At 43.0% G+C, this 24,416-nt stretch overlaps 1 protein-coding gene across 1 annotated transcript in view; it reads right to left on the bottom strand.

Moving 5' to 3' along the window:
- Positions 1-16,157: 16,157 nt before the first annotated feature.
- The window catches only part of SLC25A48 (solute carrier family 25 member 48), a 38,403-nt gene continuing 30,144 nt past the window's right edge, over positions 16,158-24,416 (bottom strand). The window contains exon 7 of the mRNA XM_060091958.1: positions 16,158-16,280. Coding sequence (XP_059947941.1) covers positions 16,158-16,280 — 123 coding nt within the window. The remainder of the gene's footprint in view (positions 16,281-24,416) is intronic.

Below are 24,416 nucleotides of genomic sequence, written 5' to 3'. Positions count from 1 at the left end.
TGTCCATACATTTGTTCTCTACATCTGTGTTTCAACTTCTGCCCTGCAAACCGGTTCATCTGTACCATTTTTCTAGGTTCCACATATATGCATTAGTATACGATATTTGTTTTTCTCTTTCTGACTTACTTCACTCTGTATGACAGTCTCTAGATCCATCCACGTCTCAACAAATGACCCAATTTCATTCCTTTTTATGGCTGAGTAATATTCCATTGTATATATGTACCACATCTTCTTTATCCATTTGTCTGTGGATGGGCATTTAGGTTGCTTCCATGACCTGGCTATTGTAAATGGTGCTGCAATGAACATTGGGGTGCATGTGTCTTTTTGAATTATGCTTTTCTGTGGGTATATGCCCAGTAGTGGGATTGCTGAGTCATATGGTAATTCTATTTTTAGTTTTTTAAGGAACCTCCATACTGTTCTCCATAGTGGCTGTATCAATTTACATTCCTACCAACAGTGCAAGAGGGTTCCCTTTTCTCCACACCCTTCCCAGCGTTTGTTGTTTGTAGATTTTCTGATGATGCCCATTCTAACTGGTGTGAGGTGATACCTCATTGTAGTTTTGATTTGCATTTCTCTAATAATTAGTGATGTTGAGCAGCTTTTTATGTGTTTCTTGGCCATCTGTATGTCTTCTTTGGAGAAATGTCTATTTAGGTCTTCTGCCCATTTTTGGATTGGGTTGTTTGTTTTCTTAATATTGAGCTGCATGAGCTGTTTATATATTTTGGAGATTAATCCTTTGTCCATTGAATCGTTTGCAAATATTTTCTCCCATTCTGAGGGTTGTCTTTTCGTCTTCTTTATTGTTTCCTTTGCTGTGCAAAGCTTTGAAGTTTCATTAGGTCCCATTTGTTTATTTTTGTTTTTATTTCCATTACTCTAGGGGGTGGATCAAAAAAGATCTTGCTGTGATTTATGTCAAAGAGTGTTCTTCCTATGTTTTCCTCTAAGAGTTTTATAGTGTCCAGTCTTACATTTAGGTCTCTAATCCATTTTGAGTTTATTTTTGTGTATGGTGTTAGGGAGTGTTCTAATTTCATTCTTTTACATGTAGCTGTCCAGTTTTCCCAGCACCACTTATTGAAGAGACTGTCTTTTCTCCATTGTATATCATTGCCTCCTTTGTCATAGATTAGTTGACCATAGGTGCGTGGGTTTATCTCTGGGTTTTCTATCTTGTTCCATTGATCTATATTTCTGTTTTTGTGCCAGTACCTTATTGTCTTGATTACTGTACCTTTATAGTATAGTCTGAAGGCAGGGAGTCTGACTCCTCTGGCTCCATTTTTTTCCCCTCAAGACTGCTTTGGCTATTAGGGATCTTTTGTGTCTCCATACAAATTTTAAGATTTTTTGTTCTAGTTCCATAAAAAATGCCATTGGTAATTTGATAGGGATTGCATTGAATCTGTAGATTGCTTTGGGTAGTATCATCATTTTCACAATATTGATTCTTCCAATCCAGGAACATGGTATATCTCTCCATCTGTTGGTATCATCTTTAATTTCTCTCATCAGTGTCTTATAGCTTTCTGCATACAGGCCTTTTGTCTCCCTAGGTAGGTTTATTCCTAGGTATTTTATTCTTTTTGTTGCAATGGTAAATGGGAGTGTTTCCTTAATTTCTCTTTCAGATTTTTCATCATTAGTGTATAGGAATGCAAGAGATTTTTGTGCATTAATTTTGTATCCTGCAACTTTGCCAAATTGATTAGCTCTAGTAGTTTTCTGGTGGCATCTTTAGGATTCTCTATGTATAGTATCATGTCATCTGCAAACAGTGACAGTTTTACTTCTTCTTTTCCACTTTATATTCCTTTTATTTCTTTTTCTTCTCTGATTGCCATGGCTAGGGCTTCCAAAACTATGTTGAATAATAGTGGTGAGAGTGGACATCCTTATCTTGTTCCTGATCTTAGAGGAAATGCTTTCAGTTTTTCACCATTGAGAATAATGTTTGCTGTGGGTTTGTTGTATATGGCCTTTATTATGTTGAGGTAGGTTCCTTCTATGCCCACTTTCTGGAGAGTTTTTATCATAAATGGTTGTTGAATTTTGCCAAAAGCTTTTTCTGCATCAATTGAGATGATCATATGGTTTTTATTCTTCAATTTGTTAATATTGTGTGTCACATTGATTGACTTGTGTATATTGAAGAGTCCTTGCATCCCTGGGATAAATCCCACTTGATCATGGTGTATGATCCTTTTAATGTGTTGTTGGATTCTGTTTGCTAGTAGTGTGTTGAGGAATTACGCATCTATATTCATCTGTGATATTGGTCTGTAATTTTCTTTTTTTGTAGTAGTTTTGTATGGTTTTGGTATCAGGGTGATGGTGGCCTCATAGAATGAGTTTGGGAGTGTTCCTTCCTCTGCAATTCTTTGGAAGAGTTTGAGAAGGATGGGTGTTAGCTCTTCTCTAAATGTTTGATAGAATTCACCTGTGAAGCCATCTGGTTCTGGACTTTTGCTTGTTGGAAGATTTTTAATCACAGTTTCAATTTCATTACTTGTGATTGGTCTGTTCATATTTTCTATTTCTTCCTGGTTCAGTCTTGGAACGTTATACCTTTCTAAGACCTTGTCCATTTCTTCCAGGTTGTCCATTTTATTGGCATAGAGTTGCTTGCAGTAGTCTCTTAGGATGCTTTGTATTTCTGCGGTGTCTGTTGTAACTTCTTTTTCATTTCTAATTTTACTGATTTGAATCCTCTCCCACTTTTTCTTGATGAGTCTGGCTAATTATTTATCAATTTTGTTTATCTTCTCAAAGACCCAGCTTTTAGTTTTATTGATCTTTGCTACTGTTTTCTTTGTTTCTATTTCATTTATTTCTGATCTGATCTTTATGATTTCTTTCCTTCTGCTAACTTTGAGTTTTCTTTGTTCTTCTTTCTCTAGTTCCTTTAGATGTAAGGTTAGATTGTTTATTTGAGATTTTTCTTGTTTCTTGAGGTAGGCTTGTATAGCTATAAACTTCCCTCTTAGAACTGCTTTTGCTGCATCCCATAGATTTTGGATCGTCGTGTTTTCATTTTCATTTGTCTCTAGGTATTCATTGATTTCCTCTTTGATTTCTTCAGTGATCTCTTGGTTATTTAGTAACATATTGATTAGCCTCCATGTGTTTGTGTTTTTTATGTTTTTTTCCCTATAATTCATTTTTAATCTCATAGTGTTGTGGTCAGAAAAGATGCTTGATATGATTTCAATTTTCTTAAATTTACTGAGGCTTGATTTGTGACCCAAGATGTGATCTATCCTGGAGAATGTTCCATGAGCACTTGAGAAGAAAGTGTAATCTGCTGTTTTTGGAGGGAATGTCCTATAAATATCAATTAAATCTATCTGGTCTATTGTGTCATTTAAAGCTTCTGTTTCCTTATTTATTTTCATTTTGGATGATCTGTCCATTGGTGTAGGTGAGGTGTTAAAGTCCCCCACTATTATTGTGTTACTGTCCATTTCCTCTTTTATAGCTGTTAGCAGTTGCCTTATGTATTGAGGTGCTCCTATACTGGGTGCATATATATTTATAATTGTTATATCTTCTTCTTGGATTGGTTCCTTGATCATTACGTAGTGTCCTTCCTTGTCTCTTGTAACATTCTTTATTTTAAAGTCTATTTTATCTGAGTATTGCTACTCCAGCTTTCTTTTGGTTTCCATTTGCATGGAATATCTTTTTCCATCCCCTCACTTTCAGTCTGTATGTGTCCCTAGGTCTGTAGTGGGTCTCTTGTAGACACCATATATATGGGTCTTGTTTTTGTATCCATTCAGCAAGCCTGTGTCTTTTGGTTGGAGCATTTAATCCATTCATATTTAAGGTAATTATCTATGTGTATGTTCCTATGACCATTTTCTTAATTGTTTTGGGTTTGTTTTTGTAGGTTCTTTTCTTCTCTTGTGTTTCCCACTTAGAGAAGTTCCTTTAGCATTTGTTGTACAGCTGGTTTGGTGGTGCCTAATTCTCTTAGCTTTTGCTTGTCTGTAAAGCTTTTGATTTCTCCATGGAATCTGAATGAGATCCTTGCCGGGTAGAGTAATCTTGGTTGTAGGTTCTTCCCTTTCATCACTTTAAGTATATCATGCCACTCCTTTCTGGCTTGTAGAGTTTCTGCTGAGAAATCAGCTGTTAACCTTATGGGAGCTCTCTTGTATGTTATTTGTCATTTTTCCCTTGCTGCTTTTAATAATTTTTCTTTGTCTTTAATTTTTGCCTATTTGATTACTATGTGCCTCGGCGTGTTTCTCCTTGGGTTTATCCTGTGTGGGACTCTCTGTGCTTCCTGGACTTGGGTGGCTATTTCCTTTCCCATGTTAGGGAAGTTTTCAACTATAATCTCTTCAAATATTTTCTTGGGTCCTTTCTCTCTCTGTTCTCCTTCTGGGACCCCTATAATGCGAATGTTACTGCGTTTAATGTTGTCCCAGAGGTCTCTTAGGCTGTCTTCATTTCTTTTCATTCTTTTTCCGTATTCTGCACCACAGCAGTGAATTCCACCATTCTGTCTTCCAGGTCACTTATCCGTTCTTCTGCCTCAGTTATTCTGCTATTGATTCCTTCTAGTGTAGTTTTCATTTCAGTTATTGTATTGTTCATCTCTGTTTGTTTGTTCTTTAATTCTTCTAGGTCTTTGCTAAACATTTCTTGCATCTTCTCGATCTTTGCCTCCATTCTTTTTCCGAGGTCCTGGATCATCTTCACTATCATTATTCTGAATTCTCTTTCTGGAAGGTTGCCTATCTCCACTTCATTTAGTTGTTTTTCTGGGGTTTTATCTTGTTCTTTCATCTGGTACATAGCCCTCTGCCTTTTCATCTTGTCTCTCTTTCTGTGAATGTGGTTTTTGTTCCACAGGCTTCAGGATTGTAATTCTTCTTGCTTCTGCTGTCTGCCCTGCCTTTGCCCATTTTTAAATTCAGTTATTTGTCTTTGTATAGTTGAGTTGTAAGAGTCCTTTGTACTTCTGGATAAAAGTCCCTTATTTGATATAAGATTTGTAAATATTTTTCCCATTTTTGGGTTGTCTTTTTCCTTTTCTACGTGGTATTGGTAGCACAAAAGTTTTAAGTTATCGTCCAATTTGTCTATTTTCTATTTTGTCACTTACACTTTGGGTATTCTAAGAAATCTTTGCCTAACCCAAGGTCACAAGATTTATTTGTATGTTTTCTTCTATGAGTTTCATAGTTTTACCTCTTACATCTAGGTCTATGATCCGTCTTGGGTTAATTTTCATATATGGTGTGAGATAAGGTTCCAACTTCACTCTTCTGGCATGTGGATACTCAGTAGTCCCAACACCATTTGTTGAAAAGAGTATTCTTTCTCCATTGAATTATCTTGGCACCTACATCAAAAACCAATTGACCATGAATATAAGGGTTTATTTCTGGACTCTCAGTTTTATCCCGTTGCTCTACGGGTCTATCCTTATGCCAGCACCATGCTGTCTTGATCACTGTAACCTTGTCATAGGCAAGAGTGAGTCCTCCAACTTGACTCTTCCATATCAAAATTGTTTTGGCTACTCTGGGTCCTTTGCATTTCCATATGAGTTTTAAGATTAGTGCTTCAGTTTTTTTTTTTTTAAAGCTATCTGGGATTTTGAGAGAGATTGCATTAAATCTGTATGTCAATTTGGGAAGTACTGCTATCTTAACAATATTTAGTCTTCTGATCCATGACATAGAGTATCTATTTATTTATATCTTTTAAAGTTTCTTTCAGTAAGGTTTTGTAGTTTTTAGTGTAAAAATCCTGTACTTCTTTTATTAAAATGTGCCTAAATACTTCATTATTCAAATACTATTGTAAACAGAATTGTTTTCTTAATTTCATTTCTGGTATGTTCATTGCTAAGATATAGAAATACAATTGATTTTTGTAGGTTGATCTCATATCCTGAAACCTTGCTGAACTTGTTTATTTGTTCTAATAGGTTTTAGTGGATTCCTTAGGATTTTCTATATACCAGATCATATCATCTGTAAATAGAGGTAGCTTAGCTCTCCTTTCCAATGTGGATGCCTTATATTTCATTTTCTTGCCTAATTACCCTGGCTATAACATCCAATGCAATGTTGGATAGAAGTGGCCAGAGTCTTGTTCCTGATCTTAGTAGGAAAGCACCTATCCTTTCACTATAAGTTTGATGTTGGCTGTGGACTTTTTGTACATGCCCTGTATCAGGTTGAGGAAGCTCTCTTTTGTTCTCAGTTCACTGAGTGTTTTTATCATGAACAAGTACTGGAGTTTGTCAAATGCTTTTTCTGCATTGACTGAGGTGACTGTCCTTTACTTATTAATATAGATGTAAATTCTTGGCTTTTGAATTTCCAAAGGTAGAGCTCCTAGCTCTAGGGGGAAGAAGTAATAGCGTATGGACCGTGGAAGAGAAGTTAGAGAAGATGATAGCAGACACTGGTGAGTGCCTCTCCCCCAGCTGAGCTTGGAGTGGTGGTGGCAGAACTCCAGGGAGGCTTGAGGATCTGAGAAGGGAGGGCTCCTGAGCCACATGTCCTGTGTGCCCTGGGAGATGACAATCGGAAAAGAAATTGTCTCCTGCCACCCATTACATGGCGTGGCATAGGGAGTCCCAGGAAGGTGGGCCTGATGCAGGCCCTTGAGTAGTTCCAGTGTGGAAGGCAAGGCTTTTCCCATAGGACAGAGAGGGGCATGGATGTGTCATGGAGCACGGTAAGGCCAGAGGGGCCTTGGGGTTGGCAGATATAGCAGGCAGGAACCATGTGGCCAGGACCAGATGGGAATGAAGATGCTTCCACAGAAGCCACCATGGAGGGAAGGCCATGCCCCAGGACTAGACAGGAAGAATGCTAGCATAGGATGGAGCATCTCCCAAGAGCAAGGAGCCTCTCCCTATGCCCCAAACCCTGAGAATCTAAAGTCACCCCAGGAGAGGGAGAAGAAGGAGAAAATCCTGAACTGGCTGTACTTAACTTGGAATTTCTGAGTTTTACATCTGAAATGGCAAAATTACTTTTTCTGCCACCAGGTAGAATGGAAGCTTGAAAAAAACTAAATTAAAAAAAAAAAGCAATCTTCTTCTATTTTTTGTACACTTGAGGATGTGGCTGAGTCAATCAACAAACACCAGTAAAGCACGCAAGGAGTGCCAGGTGCTGGGCTAAGCACAGTTGTGAGTAAGACACAGTGGTGTCTTCATAATCTACAGGTGTGGAGGGGAGCAACACCCAGCACAAGGCAGTTAGGGGTGGGTCCTGTGACTGGTGAGGGTGACTGGGCCCAGTACACGCTGGCCTCTCCCCACTCTCCACCAGCAGCCGGAAAAAGCAGACATTCTCTGGATGGTTTTTCTGGCTCCCAGGTGCTCACGGGCTGGACTCCTCTGCTTGACCAAATGTTTCCGTGAAACTTCACTGATATCAGCCTGTCAGAGAGAGGCACTGGGAGTCAGAACCCTGGAGGACCTCAATCAATGACTCGACAGATATCCTGGGCATCAGAAAGGTCACATCAGCATCTGCATCCACTCCCCCAAAGCATTCATATCGGAGGTCTACTTGGGGGTCCAGAGGCCTAGGAGCCAAGCATCTGTAGAAGTCAGAGTTTTAGAGGCAGAGACAAGGCTCAGGGACCACTGCTGCAGCCACTCTGTGTCACCCCATGAAAAACGCCAACAACCCAGACTCAGAGAGAGGAAGACAGCCTGAAACTGAAACAGGAAAAATCACAGAGTACCCAACCTCCACCACGTTCCTCTGACCCCTATGTTTAGCACTTCACAGTTTAGAAAACCACTTTAGCAATAGAGTCTTACTGAATCCCTGGAAGATAGGTAAGGGAGGTCCACCCAGTGTGGCCACTTTACAGATGAGGAAACTGAGGTCCAGGAGGGCCAAATCTTGCCAAGTTCATGCAGGTAGCTGATTACAGACCTGGAGCTGGAACCCAAGGCAAGGTCTCCCTGGTCTGAAGTTAGTTCCACCACAGAGAAGTAAAAGAACAATGACAACAACGGAGATGATGAAACCCCAAAAAACAGGAAGAGAAGTGTCATGGGGCCCAGATGCTCTAACCACTGAAACCAATGTCACGAGGTACCAGAAGCCCCGACCTGCGGTGCATTTAGTTGACCTCTGCTGCCACCTAGTGGCAATTCTACAGTTCATCAGCCAAGAGCGCTTTTGGGTGACTGATTTTGTTTTGTAGAGCAGGAGTTCTCAAAGGGAGACCCGTGCTCAAAACTATTTTCATATGACACCAAGATATTATCTGCCTTTTTAACTCTCATATTATCACAAGTGTACCATGGAGTTTTCAGAAAACTACATGGCAAGGGATATCGCAACCGACCGAAAGCGGAAGTAAATATGGGAATCCAACTGTCCTCTGTTTAAGCCAAACATTAGGAGATTTGCAAAACTGTAAAACAGTGCAACTTTTCTCATTATTTATTTTTGTTTGGAAAGAATAACTGTTTTCATTAAAATATGTGTGCTAAAATGTAATGGGCTTATTATACTTTAAACAAATACTTTAAAAATTCTCAGTTTTTACAGATGGCCAAAAGATGCTCAACATCACTAATTATCAGAGAAATGCAAATCAAACCTACAATGAGGTATCACCTCACACCAGTCAGAATGGCCATCTTCAAAAAGTCTACAAACAAATGCTGGAGAGGGTGTGGAGAAAAGGGGACCCTTCTGCATCGTTGGTGGGAATGTAAATTGGTACAACCACTACGGAGAACAGCAAGGAGGTTCCTTTAAAAACTAAAAATAGGGGCTTCCCTGGTGGCGCAGTGGTTGAGAGTCCGCCTGCCGATGCAGGGGACACGGGTTCGTGCCCCGGTCTGGGAGGATCCCGCATGCCGCAGAGCGGCTGGGCCCGTGAGCCATGGCCGTTGAGCCTGCGCGTCTGGAGCCTGTGCTCTGCAACGGGAGAGGCCACAACAGTGAGAGGCCTGCGTACCGCAAAAAAAAAAAAAAAAAAAAAAAAAAAAAAAAAAAAAACTAAAAATAGAGCTACCATATGATCCAGTAATCCCACTCCTGGGCATATATCTGGAAAAAAACCATGGTTCAAAAGGATACATGCATCCCAACTGCAGTGCTGTTTACAATAGCCAAGACATGGAAGCAATCTAAATGTCCATTGACAGAGGAGTGCATAAAGAAGATGTGGTACATACATACACTGGAATATTACTCAGTCACAAAAAAGAATGAAATAATGCCATCTGCAGCAACATGGATGGACCTAGAGATTGTAATACTGAGTGAAGTACTGATAAGTCAGACAGAGAAAGACAAATATCATATGATATCACTTATATGTGGAATCTAAAAAGAAAGTACAAATGAACTTATTTACAAAAGAGAAATAGAGTTACAGATGTAGAAAACAAACTTATAGTTACCGGGGGGAAGGGGGGAGGAATAAATTGGGAGATAGGGATTGACATCTACACACTACTATATATAAAATTGGTAACTAATAAGGACCTACTGTATAGCACAGGGAACTCAATACTCTGTAATGACCAATATGGAAAAAGAATCTAAAAGAGTGGATATATGTATTCATATAACTGATTCACTTTGCTGTACACCTGAAACTAACACAACATTGTGAAAATTGTTTTAATTTCTGTAAATGTTATAATCTACATAAACAAAAATTCCTTGTGGCCCTCCGTAATTTTACAGAGTGAAAGGACTGCTGTGGAGAACCTCTCCTGTAGAATAATGGTTATTGGTATTCTTTTTGCCGTCCCCAGGAAGGCAAAAGGGCAAATCTGAAGCTCTTCAAGACCAGGATAGAGGCACCAAACCTGGTGCTTAGCGTGAAATTCTGTTCTGTCTTCACCCTCTCTGAAAAATGGAATTCTGGGACTTCCCTGGCAGTCCAGTGGTTAAGACTCTGCAGTCCCAATGCAGGGGGCACGGGTTTGATCCCTGGTCGGGGAACTAAGATCCCACATGCCGCAAGGCTCAGCCAGAAAAAAAAAAAGAAAAAAAAAAGGAATTCCATTTGTAAACATATTCCTGATGATGACACAGATTAGCCTGTACTAAGCTTCCCGAGGGCAGGATCCCTGCCATGGTCACCCAGCATGCCTAGCACAAGCAACTGGTACAGAGTCAGATTCAACACACATCTTTTGGGTTGAGTGTATGACGTGTGGACTAAGGAAAACCCCCAAACTGTTGGTCCCAATTATTCCACAAGATTATCCCCTCCAGGAGAATCTAACAGGAATTGGGGCCATTGCTCGTTGACCCCTCCCAGTACTGGCTACACATGAGGTTTGTCTAGGTTGGGGTTGAGTGCCTTCATTAAGGTTGAGGCCCATCCTTTTGCTGTTCAGGTGTTCCTGTGTATGTGTGTATGTGCAGAAAGTGTGCTGCAGGCTGTGTATACTGGCACGGGGGTGGGCAGGGCAGGCAGAGGAAGGACTGTTACTTAGAACCTGAAGTTGGCCTGTGCAGCTGAGCCAGCGGGAGCCTGAGAAATAAGTACCCAGCATGGAACCCAGCTCTGCAAATAGATGTGGCTTTATTTTAAAAATTTTTAAAATCAATATATCCTCGCTGAAAAAGATTAAAACACTATATTGGTGCACAGAGAAATCACCATCATCACCAAAGTAGAAATTGAAAGCCTTCCCCCAATTCCATATTCCCAAAATAGCCACTATTAAGTTTGGTGTGTATCCTTCCAGATTCTTTTCAATATCTATGTAATTATGCATAATTAGAATATATTTATATAACATATATATATATTTAAAATTAATTTATTTTTATTTTCGGCTGTGTTGTGTTGCTGCGCACGGGCTTTCTTTAGTTGCAGCGAGAGGGGGCTACTCTTTGTTGCAGTGTGTGGGCTTCACGGTGCCTTCTCTTGTTGCAGAGCATGGGCTCTAGGCACGTGGGCTTCAGTAGTTGTGGCTCACGGGCTCAGTAGTTGTGGCATGCAGGCTCAGTAGTTGTGGCGCACAGGCTTAGTTGCTCCACGGCATGTGGGATCTTCCTGGACCGGGCTCGAACCCGTGTCCCCTGCAGGCGGATTCTTAACCACTGCGCCACCAGGGAAGCCCCAACATGTATATTTTTAAAGGAGTAACATCACACATTTTACCCTTCCACTTCATTTTTGCACTTAATATACGGCCAGCATCATATTTCCATGTTAACTTACCTCCTTCAATCACGCAGAGGAGCCAAGATGATCAAAAGAACCTGGGACAGGTTCTGACACCTGAAGAAGGTTGTTGTGGATCTCAGCTCATCAGGAGCACCCAGCAGAAGATCCCACCTGGCCTCGTGAATACAAGACTCTTCTGAACAAACTGGCAACCAGCAGCAGCGCCAGGAAATGGTCTAGCTGAGGAGGACTTAAGAAACATGTTCTGGGTTGTGTTATACAAAACACCTCAGGTTCCCCTGGGAATGAACCAGATGCTAGTCAGCTTCTCTTCACCAGCATCCATAGTGCCTGCCAGGCCCAGCGATGCATGCAGACCCATCTCTCATGTAAACAGAACCGTCTCTAATATGCCAGAATGGAAGTACCACAGGGGCCCTTCATGGTTGTCCCCGACACCAAGGACAGCGTCTTCATGTAGTAAATGCTCAAAAACGTTTGATGACTGAAGGAATGAGCAAACATCCTGCTGCTGGAGGGATGAAGAGTTTAGACCACAGCCTATAGAGCTGCCCAGGGACCCCGCAGTGCCAGGGGTAGTAAAGGAGAAAAATCAAGGAGACCATACTGAGGGTTTTATTTCAAGCAGGGAACCCTTTGCTACAGCAGAAGTTGAGGAGACTGAACACTTTCAACTTGGTGCCAGAGCCATGCTTTGTGTTGGTGCTGGGTCTGCTGGGGGAGGGGATTTTCAGAGACATTCTCCAAATCACTCAAGGGGGATGCGAGGCAGTGGAAAAATCAAGGAAGACCCTTTCAAGGGGAAAAAAGGGGTGGTGGGGGGGAATCTAAGGATATTTTCCCCACCAGGATTTAAGCCAGGAAGAGATGCATCACGCTGGCTGGTGGCGGCTTCCCAGGGCTCTGTGTTGAGAAGGATTCGGGAGCTGCATTCAGCTCACGAGGAAGGGGCTGTATGACTGATTAGGGACGCTCTTGGGGGCGTGGAAGTGGCAGTGACATCATGGACACATAACAGCAAAAGAGCAGTGGCCTCCCCACGCGGTCCCAGGGAGAAGTAAAATTGAGATTACATCATAATGGAAATCAGACTGTGGACAAAGAGTTCATTTTGTTCTGTTTTGTCCTCCATGTGAAAATAAGGCCCAGAGAACGCCCACCTGACCTGTGCTCAATGCTGCCATCCCGGAGATGCTGCAGCCACGCGTGCCACTGTCCGGGGAAGAGAAACCTGCTACAGGGCTTCCCCGCCGCCCTGCCCACCTGAGGCAGCTGGGGAAAAAGGAGCGAGCTTGCCATCTGAGTTCCTCTCCTCACCTGTGTCGAGCAGGCTCCTCTCTGGGCCGGTGACATCCACAGGGGTCTAAGCAGAGGGAATAATGAGGGTGGCCAGTCTCTTGGAAGCCAGGCGGAAGCATCTGATACAGAAATGGTTTTATTTGGGAACTTCGAGACAACTCCAGCTCCTCTGTGAATTCCCAGTGAGTTTACAGCAGTCTTGGGGGCGGGTCTATTTGATCCTGCTTGATATCAGGTGCCAGTGAGGATCTGAAATAGATGATCATGAATCAAAGGTCCTTCCAAGGCAGCAGCTCAGCGGCCCCAGCCCAGAGGTGAGCAAGAGTGTTTTCAACTGGGAAAGCAGGGATCCCGGAGGTGAGACCGGTTGGCTGAGGGTCGGCGGGGAGGCGTTCTTTCTCTTCAGTAAATTCGCTACCGCAGGTTCTAGAGACGCCACCATCAGCATCAGCTGTAGCAGAATGAGGCCCTGGTCAGGTGATGCTGGTTCTGGGAAGAAAGAGGAAAGGTAAGACTTTCATCTAACTGGGGTCATCGGTCAGCGAGATCCAGGAGTCAATCCATCTGAAAACTGTTTTTGTGAAGCAACACTGGGCAAAGTATCGCCATGAGAACAGACTGGGGAAAGGCTATGAGGTTGTCTGGGGTTATCTGTAAAAGTTTGACAAAAGATATTGTAGGAAAACATGTATCTTCCTGCCTTGAAAATAAATTTTCCTGAAGTTGAAAGTGGGCCAATGAAGTTTGAATATCACAGCAGAGGGTGGACCAGCAGCATTCCAGGAAAGTTCTGCGGGCAGGGGATGCTGGTGGGCCAGTAGGGATGGTGCAGTTGGATTCACAGGCCTCGGACCTGAGAATTCAGGTCAGTGCTTGGATTCACAAGCGCTGACCGCTGAGCAGTGGTTGGGACCCCACTTCTACCACCAAAAGTCATCTTCCTCGTACAGTCTGGTCCTGGTTTCTCCATGTGAACAGACAAGACTAACCACAACACAAAACCACCACCTTGTGCGGTATTTATTGGGTTTCAAATGATCCTTGGGTCACTCATATGTGTGATCTGGGAGCGAGATAACTGAGTGGATGAGTGAGAGGGAAGTGCTCTTTCTTTCCAGGACTTCATGGGAGCGGGGGGGGGGGTGCTGGGGACGGGGGGAGGGCTCTGTATCCAGTGGTTGGAAGGGGGCTGGAGCTGCTTGGGGCTGGACTCTATTCCCTGCAGGCACCTGGAAACAATTCCATGCCGTTCCCACCACCTGTGCCCAGGAATCGGGATAGACAGCATCCCACCACTTTTTAGGCTCCCTAATTCTCTAACTACCTCATCCCACTCTGTCCTCAGTCTAGATTACTAGGCAGGCACTGGCTGCCTTGTCTTCAAAGAGTGGGTTTTACTGCTGCCTGGGGCATGACCCGCCTGAGATCTCAGCCCGACTTGATAAATTCAGATCCAGGACTCATTAAAGGGCTTTGGTGTTCTTGGATTAGAGCAGGAAGTTGAACTCCTTGGGTGAGGCTTGTTCAAGATGAGGCTCCAGAAGAGTCACTGGGAACACCCTCCTCCACCTGAGAGGCACCAGCCCCCTTGCCACCCCAGCAAAGAAAAGGCACACAGACATCTGTGCCCCTTGTCCTATCAGAGCACTTTCAGAAGGAAAAGCTTCCAGTTGGGGCACTGCTCTGAAAGGCCAAATCCGGGACAATCAGGATTGGGCTTGCTAGCAACGCCTTCTTTCCTCCTGAAGCAGCCAATCACCAGGGTGGCCACAAGTGGCAGGCTGCCATGGCTCAGGCAAGCGTCCAGCGACTCTGGGATCTGTGAAGCCTTAGCATTAAACCCGCTTTGCAGCTGAAGATTTAATGACATGGAAAAATGGTCCTGAACTAGTAAATGGGAGGAGTGAGTTATAAAATACTGAGTAAAGTTGGATCCCATTTGGGGGATAAAAAAGTTGGAAGAATATTAACAAGGTCATGAGATTACAGGTATTTTTATTTTGTTCTTTCTGTTTATTTGTATTTTCTATTTTTTCCTACAATAAAAATGCATTGATTTTATGATAGGATTTTTTTAAAGTCACTTTCATCTGTTAAAAGGGGGATGTGGCCAGTATCTGGGCACAGCTTTAAGAACCAGACTTCTCTTCCCTGTCTTGGACATAACCCAAGTTCAGTGACTCTTTACCCAGGATATTTAATTATGCAAAATGTGTTGCTGCCCTTTTCCTTTAGTAAGAGAGGGCAAAATGCCAAAAAGCTGTGGATATAGGTGCTTTAGTGAAAAGCTAAAGCATGTGATTTAAAGCCAGTGTCCAGGGCTGGGCCTCAGCTCATTCTCATGAGCCTGATCCATCCTGCCCTTCCCTTGGCTCTAGGGTCTGGCCCCATCCATGCATCCTAGCCAGACTCTGATGCCCCAGGGCAGTCAACAGGGAGGTTGGCTAGACCTTCCTAATGAAGACAATCCTTTCTGAGAGAATGTGCAGTCACCACGACTGAAGCAAAATGGTGTCTTGTTTTCTAGAAAATTCAGTGACTCATCCCACTTTGCCTTCTGAGCTCTGCAAACAACTAGTTTGGGGCTAGAGAAGGAGAAACAAGGGAGGAAAAGAAGGGGAGGAATCGAGGGGATATTGGAAGTTGATCATCCATCTACTCAACGGTGTTTCTGAGTGGCCATTTGTGTTTCAGGCTTCGTGAGAAGCACTAGTGATACAGAGGTGAAAACATAGTTACAGCTCTCCTGGAACCTTCGTGCTGGCTGGGGTGTGAGGAAAGTTGGCAGGCAGTTATAACGCAAGGGCATGTGGTAGGGACACAGCAGAGCCTACAGCAGGCACACATCCTCCTGGCTGAGACATCAGGGCAGGCTTCCTTGAGGAGGAGACCTCTACACCAATGCTTGGACAACAAAGAGGAGTTGGTGAGGCCAAAAACAAGAGGAAGGCCTGAGAAGAGGGTGTCAGGAAAGGGCGGCATGCACAAAGACCCAGAGGCTAGAGTGAGGATGGTATGTTTAAGATGCTGGTGAGAACGAGGCTGTTAAGGACCGACACATAACCTAGAGGGCAATGGGAAGCCATTGAGGACACTGGAGCAAGGGAGTCACTTGTTCAGATTTGTTTTTAGATCCCTTTGGCCGCAGTGACCTTTCTACAACGAGAACAGGAAAAGGAGAGAGTGAGGGAGGCAGGGATGGTATAGCAGAGGCTGTCCTCTAGAGCTCTGGGAGCCTGTCCTCAGACCTAGACTGAGTTCAGTAGGGAGGTGGGGAGATGCTGCCTGTGTAACAGGCAGTGGGCACCCTGGTTCAAGTCCTCAGTCTTGAGCCTGGGTTATTTAAATTGTACAGTGAAGCTAAACACGCGTCTCTCCAAGGGCTGTTGAAGCTACTGAATGGGAAACAGATAGGTGAGCTCACTATAAACAGGTAAGTTCTGTGCCGACCTCAGTTACTGAGCGTCCAGCTCACCGTCAGCCACAGGTGGGCATTTCAGAAGGGCTTTTTGATGACAAGAAGGGTGGTAATTCTAGCCCAGAATTAACACAGATTAAACAGGAAACAAATGACAGAGGGATATTTCAGAAGGCCACACCACTTTCACCTCAAAGAAGAAAGTTTTAAGCTCCAGGAGGGCACAAGTGGCTGGGAAGGAGGTGCACTGACCTTGCGCTCAGGGGCTGGTCGCCACGTGGTCCCCGCGGATGGCCTGCAGCGAGAGCTCGTACCCAAGGAACATGGCCGCGCTCATGGGGAAGCCCCTCACGGCATTGACCGTGATGCCTCTGAAAAACACCTTTGGCAGGAGGCGGCATTATCACAGGGCACTGACCTGCACCTTCCGCAGGGCTGCCACCGAGGGCAGAGCCAGGGCCGGCGCTGCTGCCCACCCACGCAGCCCCCTGTCCCAGGCTGGACCCTACAGAGCCCAAAGGACCGGGAAGGTGGAGACCCTCCCCCGCCCAGCACACACACACCCCAGCCACGCCCCCGCCCTCAGCCAAGTCACTTCTGAAGGCGCGTTCCTTCGCAGGCCCGGTACGCATGCGCTACATACTATGAACCAACAGGTGAGTCCCGCGAACACCACAAACACTCGCTTAATTGTTCCGCTCTCTCGTGAGCATGCGCACACATGCTCGGTTCTCGGGACTCTGCAAGTCAGAGCTCCACACGCTTTGCAGTGGTAGAGCACCCGGCCATGACCAACAACTGTGACAGGTGCTTCACAGGACGTCCCCAAAGGGGCAGGGTAGGGGGAACTCAGGCCCTGCTCAAGATGACACACCTGGAGTCCAGGTACAGTTTGCCAGTTAGTAGCTGTGTTACTTGGGAAAATAGCAAAGTCTCTAGAAGTCAATTTTCCCAACTGTCAAATGGGGGTAATAATACTATTGACCTCCTACAGTTTTTGAGGGGATAGATGAGATGTTGCTCTTAAAGGCATTTTCACAGTGCCTGTCCAACAGTAAAGCACTCCTTAACTGTTGACAATCACACCACCATCCTTATTATCAGTAGTCACCACTTCATACAGAGTAGCACTCCACTTTGGTCATGAGTATGAGCGCTGAGGAGTAGTACCAGTGGCCTAAACCCGGCCTTTAATACAAGAAGACTGTATTTGTCTTCACCCCTAGGTATGAATATGGTAAGATGCTTTCCTTCCACTCTGAATCTTCCTGCGTGGTGCTGGGTAGACACTGATCTCTGTGATGTGGTTCCAGCCCTTGGGAAGTTGATAACCTACTAGGGAAGATAAGCCCCATTCAGGAGTAACTACAGTATAACCTAGAACATGATGAGAATAAATAAAGGCCTTGGTGGGGGGTGGAATGAGAGGTGGAATGTCATTAAATGTCTTCTCTGGGAAGAGATCACATGTCTGAAGGCAAATCACTACCCAAGTGTGAATGACCTGAGAACTGTCAGGTATAAGATGTAAACTTGTTTATTGATACCTGTATAATTTACTGTTTACGGACTAGACCTGGTACTATACTTTTCAGAAGGTAGAAATCCCTTACATGTCCCCAATTTTCTTAGTTGTTGGACACGGTGATGTCAGGGTAGGTGCAGGCCACTGTCATGGGCCAGGACATCAGGTGACAGACACCCCTTCAGGAGAGGCGCCTGCACCATGGCACTCATGGCAGCCTGTGCAGCTTTGTCAGGAAGGAGAGGGAAGGGCCTCAGTGTACCTTGGGGGCTGCGGGAGGCTTGGCCCCAGGGAAGGGAGTTTAAGATCCCCAGAGGTGAGCAAGTGGCCCAGCCAAACCCTGGAGCAATTCAGGTAGGGGGCAAGAAGCCTCCTTGTAACATTAGTACTCCTCTCTAATGTCTAACCTTTATGGAATGCCACAGGCTCAGCCAGGGTGACTGAATAGGAGCAAGGAACTGGGTCAGCCTCTGAGAGGAAAATTCCATGCCGGGTGCACACAGAGGCTCCCATGTGCACCGGGGTTTGGCTCTGCAAGGCGAGGCAAGCCAGGCAGGATGCAGCTTGAAATGTGATCCTCCTCTCCCATGGCACTGGGCCGTGTAGGGGCCATGGGCCACTTCAGGCAGCCAGAGTTCATGAATGCATGAACGAACGAACTCCTTGATGTGAAAAAACAATGGTCTCTGGGCTGAAAGCATCCTGGTGGTGGTTGTGGTAGTGGGGGATTCCTGGAGTGGAGGGAGGCCTTCAGATCCCCCAAGTGGCAGAACCAAACAGTAACTAACACTGGTGCCTACTTACCCCTAGCTATGGCCTGCTCTGCTGTGAGGCCCAAAGATGGCAAAAATAGTGCAGAGCTACTGGCTATCACCTTGGCTTTTGGAACACAAAAACAGTAGACAGAGTCTTTCCTCATGAATCCTCAATGGCTCCCCACTTCCCAAAGTCAAGTCCATACCCTTCCCTGGCCTTCCAGGACCCACATGCTCTCTCCTTGCACTTCTCTGAGCTGCCTCCTACACTTGACACTGTGGGCAGTATATTGGCCTGCCATTCATTCCTCCTAATAGGCCAGCTCTCTCTCACCACTGAGCCTCTTCTGGTTCCCTCTGCTGGAATCCTCCCCAGACTTGGCTATACCCTCTGGTAGCCCTGCCATGGCCACCCCAAGTAGGATTATGGCCCACTGTCTTCTGTGCCCTCAGTATCTCTGCCATCACAGCACTTCTCACACCATCCTCCAATCACCTATGACTTGTCTATCCCTTCATTAATAGTCCCAGTCAGAGTAGTGACAGCAGGGCTGTGTGTGTGGCTCACATCTGAATCCCTAGCATCTGCATGGTGCTTGCTAGAGGATCCTCTATAAATCTTATTAAATGAATCAATGGATGGATGGACAGGCAGATAAATGAATGAGTGAATGAATGAATGAATGCATGAACGAACAAACTCCTTGATGTGAAAAAAGAATGGTCTCTGGGCTGAAAGCATCCTGGTGGTGGTTGTGGTAGTGGGGGATTCCTGGAGTGGAGGGAGGCCTTCAGATCCCCCAAGTGGCAGAACAAAGAGTAACCAACACTGGTGCCTACTTACAAATGGTCCCCTCCATCTCTCCTTAGAGTCATCCAGTCTCATCCCACTGTCACAAACCCCCTCACAACAGTCACCTCTGTGGAGCTAGAGGACATCAAGTCACTCCTCCAGCCTCCTTATTGCAGATGACAGCTCTCCATGTGTGAGCCATGGCCCATGTGGTTTAGGACAATCCTCTGAGCAGGCAGAGAATGGATCCAAAACTACCCCACCTTTCTACCGTTCTGACTTGGGAATGCCCCAGAAGTCCATGGACTCACTAGTTCCCCTACCATAAAGACTGCTTTACTGGTAATCACTGAGTTACAAGGGGTTACTAAAATTGGGTACCATTGCCGTTATTTCACTCCTTTCCAGTTCTTTACTGTCACTGAGTTCTTCTTCCATAGGGAAGTGAGAATAGGTTGCAGCCTCAGTGAGCTGCAGTAAAACTGTTTGGGAATGCGTACTCCACAAAGCCAGCACTCAAGCTCACTAGGATTGGAGCCATCCCTCGGCCTTGGGAAAAGATGCTCCACCTGCCGCTGCTGGGGATCTGACTGTGAGACCACCCAACTTTCCAGAGCTGTATAAGATTATTTTTTTAATCATGATACTATGTATGTTTATATGCAAACACATATACAAACATACATAAATATACATACACACATATATGCTTGCATAGGCTGTGAATATTTTGAAAATATATCACAAGAAACTTATAACAGTGATTGCCTTTGAGAGAAGACTAGCAGGGGGTCACAGGAGGACGTTTAGACAGTATATCCTCTTATACCTTTTGAAGCTTCCTATGTTCACACACTACACATTTTTTGTGTGTGTGTGTGGTACGCTTGCCTCTCACTGTTGTGGCCTCTCCTGTTGCGGAGTGCAGGCTCCAGACACGCAGGCTCAGCAGCCATGGCTCACGGGCCTAGCCGCTCCACGGCATGTGGGATCTTCCCAGACCGGGGCACGAATCCGTGTCCCCTGCATCAGCAGGCGGACTCTCAACCACTGCGCCACCAGGAAAACCCCACATACTACAAATTTTTTAAGCAACTAATAAAAAATAATTTCAGTCAATGATGTGGTTAATCAAGTTGAATATTGCTATCTCTGCTTAAAACCTGTCTCTGAAAATAAACTGTGGGTCAGACACTTTTGAGGTTAAGAAATCAATCATCTGACCTCAGTTGTTTTCTAGGACTTTGCTTTTAACAGAACACAGTAAATTTTTGGAGGAAATAATATCAGCAATATATTTTGCTTCTACAGGACTTTTTGGAAAAATGGTACATTAATATTTGAGGAAATAGAAAAAAAATCTCAAATAAAAACTGAGCATCTCTTTTGAATCTCTCTTATGTGTCACTCTGTATTTGTTGGTTGAATCACAAACTGTGCTTCTGCTAAAAAAATACAAATGACAACTGATTCAACATCTATTTATGATAAAAATAATAAAGGCCATATATGACAAGCCCACAGATAACTTCTTAATCAATGGTGAAAAGCTGAAAGCATTTCCTCTAAGATCAGGAAGAAGACGAGGGTATCCACTCTTGCCACTTTTATTTAGCATAGTATTGGGAGTCCTAGCCACAGCAATCAGAGAAGAAAAAGAAATAAAAGGAATCTGAATTGGAAAAGAAGAAGTAAAACTGTCACTTTTTGCAGATGACGTGATACTATACATAGGAAATCCTAAAGATGCCCCCAAAAAACTACCAGAACTCTTCAATGAATTTAGTAAAGTTTCAGGATACAAAATTAATACACAGAAATTTGTTGCTAACAATGAACTATCAGAAAGAGAAATTAAGAAAACTGTCCCGTTTACAATTGCATAAAAAATACCTAGGAATAAATCTAACTAAGGAGGTAAAAGGTACTTGGTAAACTATAAGACATCAATGAAAGACACTGAAGATGACATAAACAGTTGGAAAGATATACCATGCTCATGGATTGGAAGAATTAATATTATTAAAAAGACTATACTCCCCAAGGCAATCTACAGATGAAATGCAACCCCTATCAAAATATCAATGGCATTTTTCATGGAACTAGAACAAATAATTCTAAAATTTGGATGGAAAAACAAAAGACCCTGAATAGCCAAAACAATCTTAAGAACAAAGAACAAAGCTAGAGGTACCATGCTCCCTGATTTCAAACTATACTACAAAGCTACAGTAATCAAAACAGTATGATACTGGCACAAAAACAGACACATAGATCAATGGAACAGAATAGAGGACGCAGAGGTGAACCCATGCTTATATGGGCAATTGATCTATGACAAAGGAGGCAAGAATATACAATGGGGAAAATAAAGCCTCTTCAATAATGGTGTTGGAAAAACTGGGCTACTTTCTCACACCCTATATAAGTGCAAAGTGGATTAAAGACTTAAATGTAAGACCTGAAACCATAAAACTTCTAGAAGAAAACACAGGCTATACATTCTTTGACATCAATCTTAGCAATATTTTTTGAGATCAGTCTCCTCAGGTAAGGGAAACAAAAGCAAAAATAAACAAATGGGACTATATCGAACTAAAAAGCTTTTTCACAGTGAAGGAAACTACTAGCAAAATGAAAACGCTGCCTACTGAATGACAGAAGATATTTGCAAATGATATATCTGATAAGGGGTTAATATCCAAAATATACAAAGAACTCATATAACTGAACATCAAAAAACCAAACAACCCAATTAAAAACTGGGCAGAGGACCTGCAAAGACATTTTTCCAAAGAAGACACACAGATGGCCAACATGCTCATGAAAAGATGCTCAAAATCACTAATCATCAGGGAAATGCAAATCAAAACCACAATGAGATAGCACCTCACACCAGTCAGAATGGCTGTTATCAAAAAGACAAGAAATAACATGTGTTGGTGAGGATGTGGAGAAAAGGGAACCCTTGCACACTGTTGGTGAGAATGTAAATTGGTGCAGCACTATGGAAAATAGTATGGAGGTTCCTCAAAAAAAAATTAAAAATAGAACTACCATACAATCCAGCAATTCCACTCCTGGGTATTTACCTAAAGAAAATAAAAACACTAATTAGAAAAGATACATGCACTCCTATGTTCATTGCAGCATTATTTACAATAGCCAAGACTGAATTAAATATTGACATTTGTGAAAACATGGATGGACCTAGAAGGTATTATGCTAAGTGAAATAAGTCAGAGAAAGACATATACTGTATGATTTCACTTATGTGTGGAGTCTAAAAATCAAAACAAATGAACAAACATAACTAACCAGAAACAGAGTGATAGATACAGAGAACAAACAGGTTGTTGCCAAAGGGGAAGGATGTTGAGGAGGAGAGAAATAGGTGAGGGAAATTAACAGGTACAAACTTGCAGTTACAAACTAAGTGAGTAATGGGTATGAAATGTACTGTGTGAGGAATATAGTCAATAATTATGTAATATCTTTGTATGATGACAGGCGGTAACTAGACTTATCATGGTGATCATTTTGAAATGCATAGGAACGTCAAATCACTATGCTGTGTACCAGGAACTAACAAAGTGTTGTAGGTCAATTATACTTTTAAAACAAACAAATAGAGAAAAAGAGATCAGATTTGTGGTTACCAGAAGTGAGGGGTGGTGGGAGGGGATGTACAACATGATAAATATAATGAACACTGCTGTACATTATGTATGAAAGTGGTTAAGAGAGTAGATCCTGAGTTCTCATCACAAGGAAAAAAGTATTTTTCTATTTCTTTAAGTTGTATCTATATGAGATGATAGATGTTCACTAAACTTATTGTGGTCATCATTTCATGATATATGTAAGTCAAATCATTATGCTGTACACCTTAAACATCTACAGTGCTGTATGTCCATTATATCTCAATAAAACTGGAAAAGAAAAAAAAACAACTGAGGTGAGAATTCTAGGAACATGGCAGAGTAGAAAATACCAGGACTCTGTCTCCTCACCTAGATAACTATTATACAGATAGAATTTTTCTGATGTAACTACTTTAGAACTCTGGAGCTTACTGAAGGCTTCCAACTTCCAGGGGAGAGTTTGGGCAGTGGTTAATTTCAGTCAATGTCAGCATTTAGCACAGTAGCAGCTACCCACCCCCCATCCCAAGCCCTTTGGCAGGCATCTATGCACATGTTCCTGGAGTAACCTGCACACAGCCTGTGGGAACCAGGGTGTGCAATGAGAACCTTGTCCTCCAAATACTGGACATCTCTGTTCTGGTCACTGATTGCTGTTTCTGATCATGAGGTACAAAGAGGAGGGCAGTCATTCTTGTTTAACCTCCCCCTCCATCTTGCAACCCCCTTGTTCACTGGCTGAAGTGACTTCCAGGGAATTTAAAGGGATGGTGCCCCTTTCCCTTCCTTTCATTTCTCTATTTTTCCTCTTTTGGGAGCCAGACATTAAAGACTAGGACATTCAAAAGCAACTGCATGTATGAGGAAAATTAGAAAGTGACTGCGTATGCCCAGGGAAAGGCACAGGCTCAGAAAAACACTGAGAAAACCTTAAGTTTACACCTCTGGTTGATTATTGGTACAGAGATAGTCTACAACAATCAAAAACAATAACAAAACCCACTACACCCTGGGGAAGAGGGAGAATTGGATTTCTAGAGTTACCACATTATTAGATTCAAATGTCTAGTTTTCAATAAAAAATCACAAGGCATATAAGAAACAAGAAAGTGTGGTCCACTCAAAGAAAAAAAATCAAAATAAAATGTCCCTGAAAAAGACCTGATAGCATATCTGCTTGACAAAGACTTTAAAATATCCTTCTTGAAGATGCTGGAAGAACCAAAGAAAGATGTGAAGAGAGTCAAGAAGATGATATGTGAACAAAATAGAAATATCAATAAAGAAATAGAAAACCCAGAAAGAAAGCAAACAAATTCTGGAGCTGAAAAGCACTGAATGAATGAATGAATAACTGAAATGAAAAATTTACTAGAATGATTCAAAGGTTTATTTGAACAGGCAGAGGAAAGAATCAGCAAACTTAAAGATAGGACAAGAGAAATTATTGAGTCTGAGAGACAGAAAGAAAAAACATTGAAGAAAAGTAAACAGAGCCTAAGGGACTTGTGGGAAACTATCAAACAGAGCAACATATTCATTGTGGGAGTCCAAGGAGAAGAGAGAGAGAGAGAGAGAGAGAGAGAGAGAGAGAGAGAGAGAGAGAGAGAGAGAGAGAGGCAGAGAATATTTGAAGTAATAGGGCCAAAAACTTCCCAAACATGATGAAAGACATGAATATAAACATCAAAGAAGCTCAATGAACTCCAAGTAGGATGAACTTAAAGAGACCTACAAGAAGACACATTATAATAAACTTTTGAAAGACAAAGAGAGAATCTTGAAAGCAGATAAAAAGTAT

Source organism: Mesoplodon densirostris, chromosome 3, assembly GCF_025265405.1.
Source record: "Mesoplodon densirostris isolate mMesDen1 chromosome 3, mMesDen1 primary haplotype, whole genome shotgun sequence".
In the NCBI taxonomy this organism is placed as follows: domain Eukaryota; kingdom Metazoa; phylum Chordata; class Mammalia; order Artiodactyla; family Ziphiidae; genus Mesoplodon; species Mesoplodon densirostris.
The sequence above is the reverse complement of the archived record's forward strand: the minus strand, read 5'-3'. Positions and strand labels throughout refer to the sequence as shown.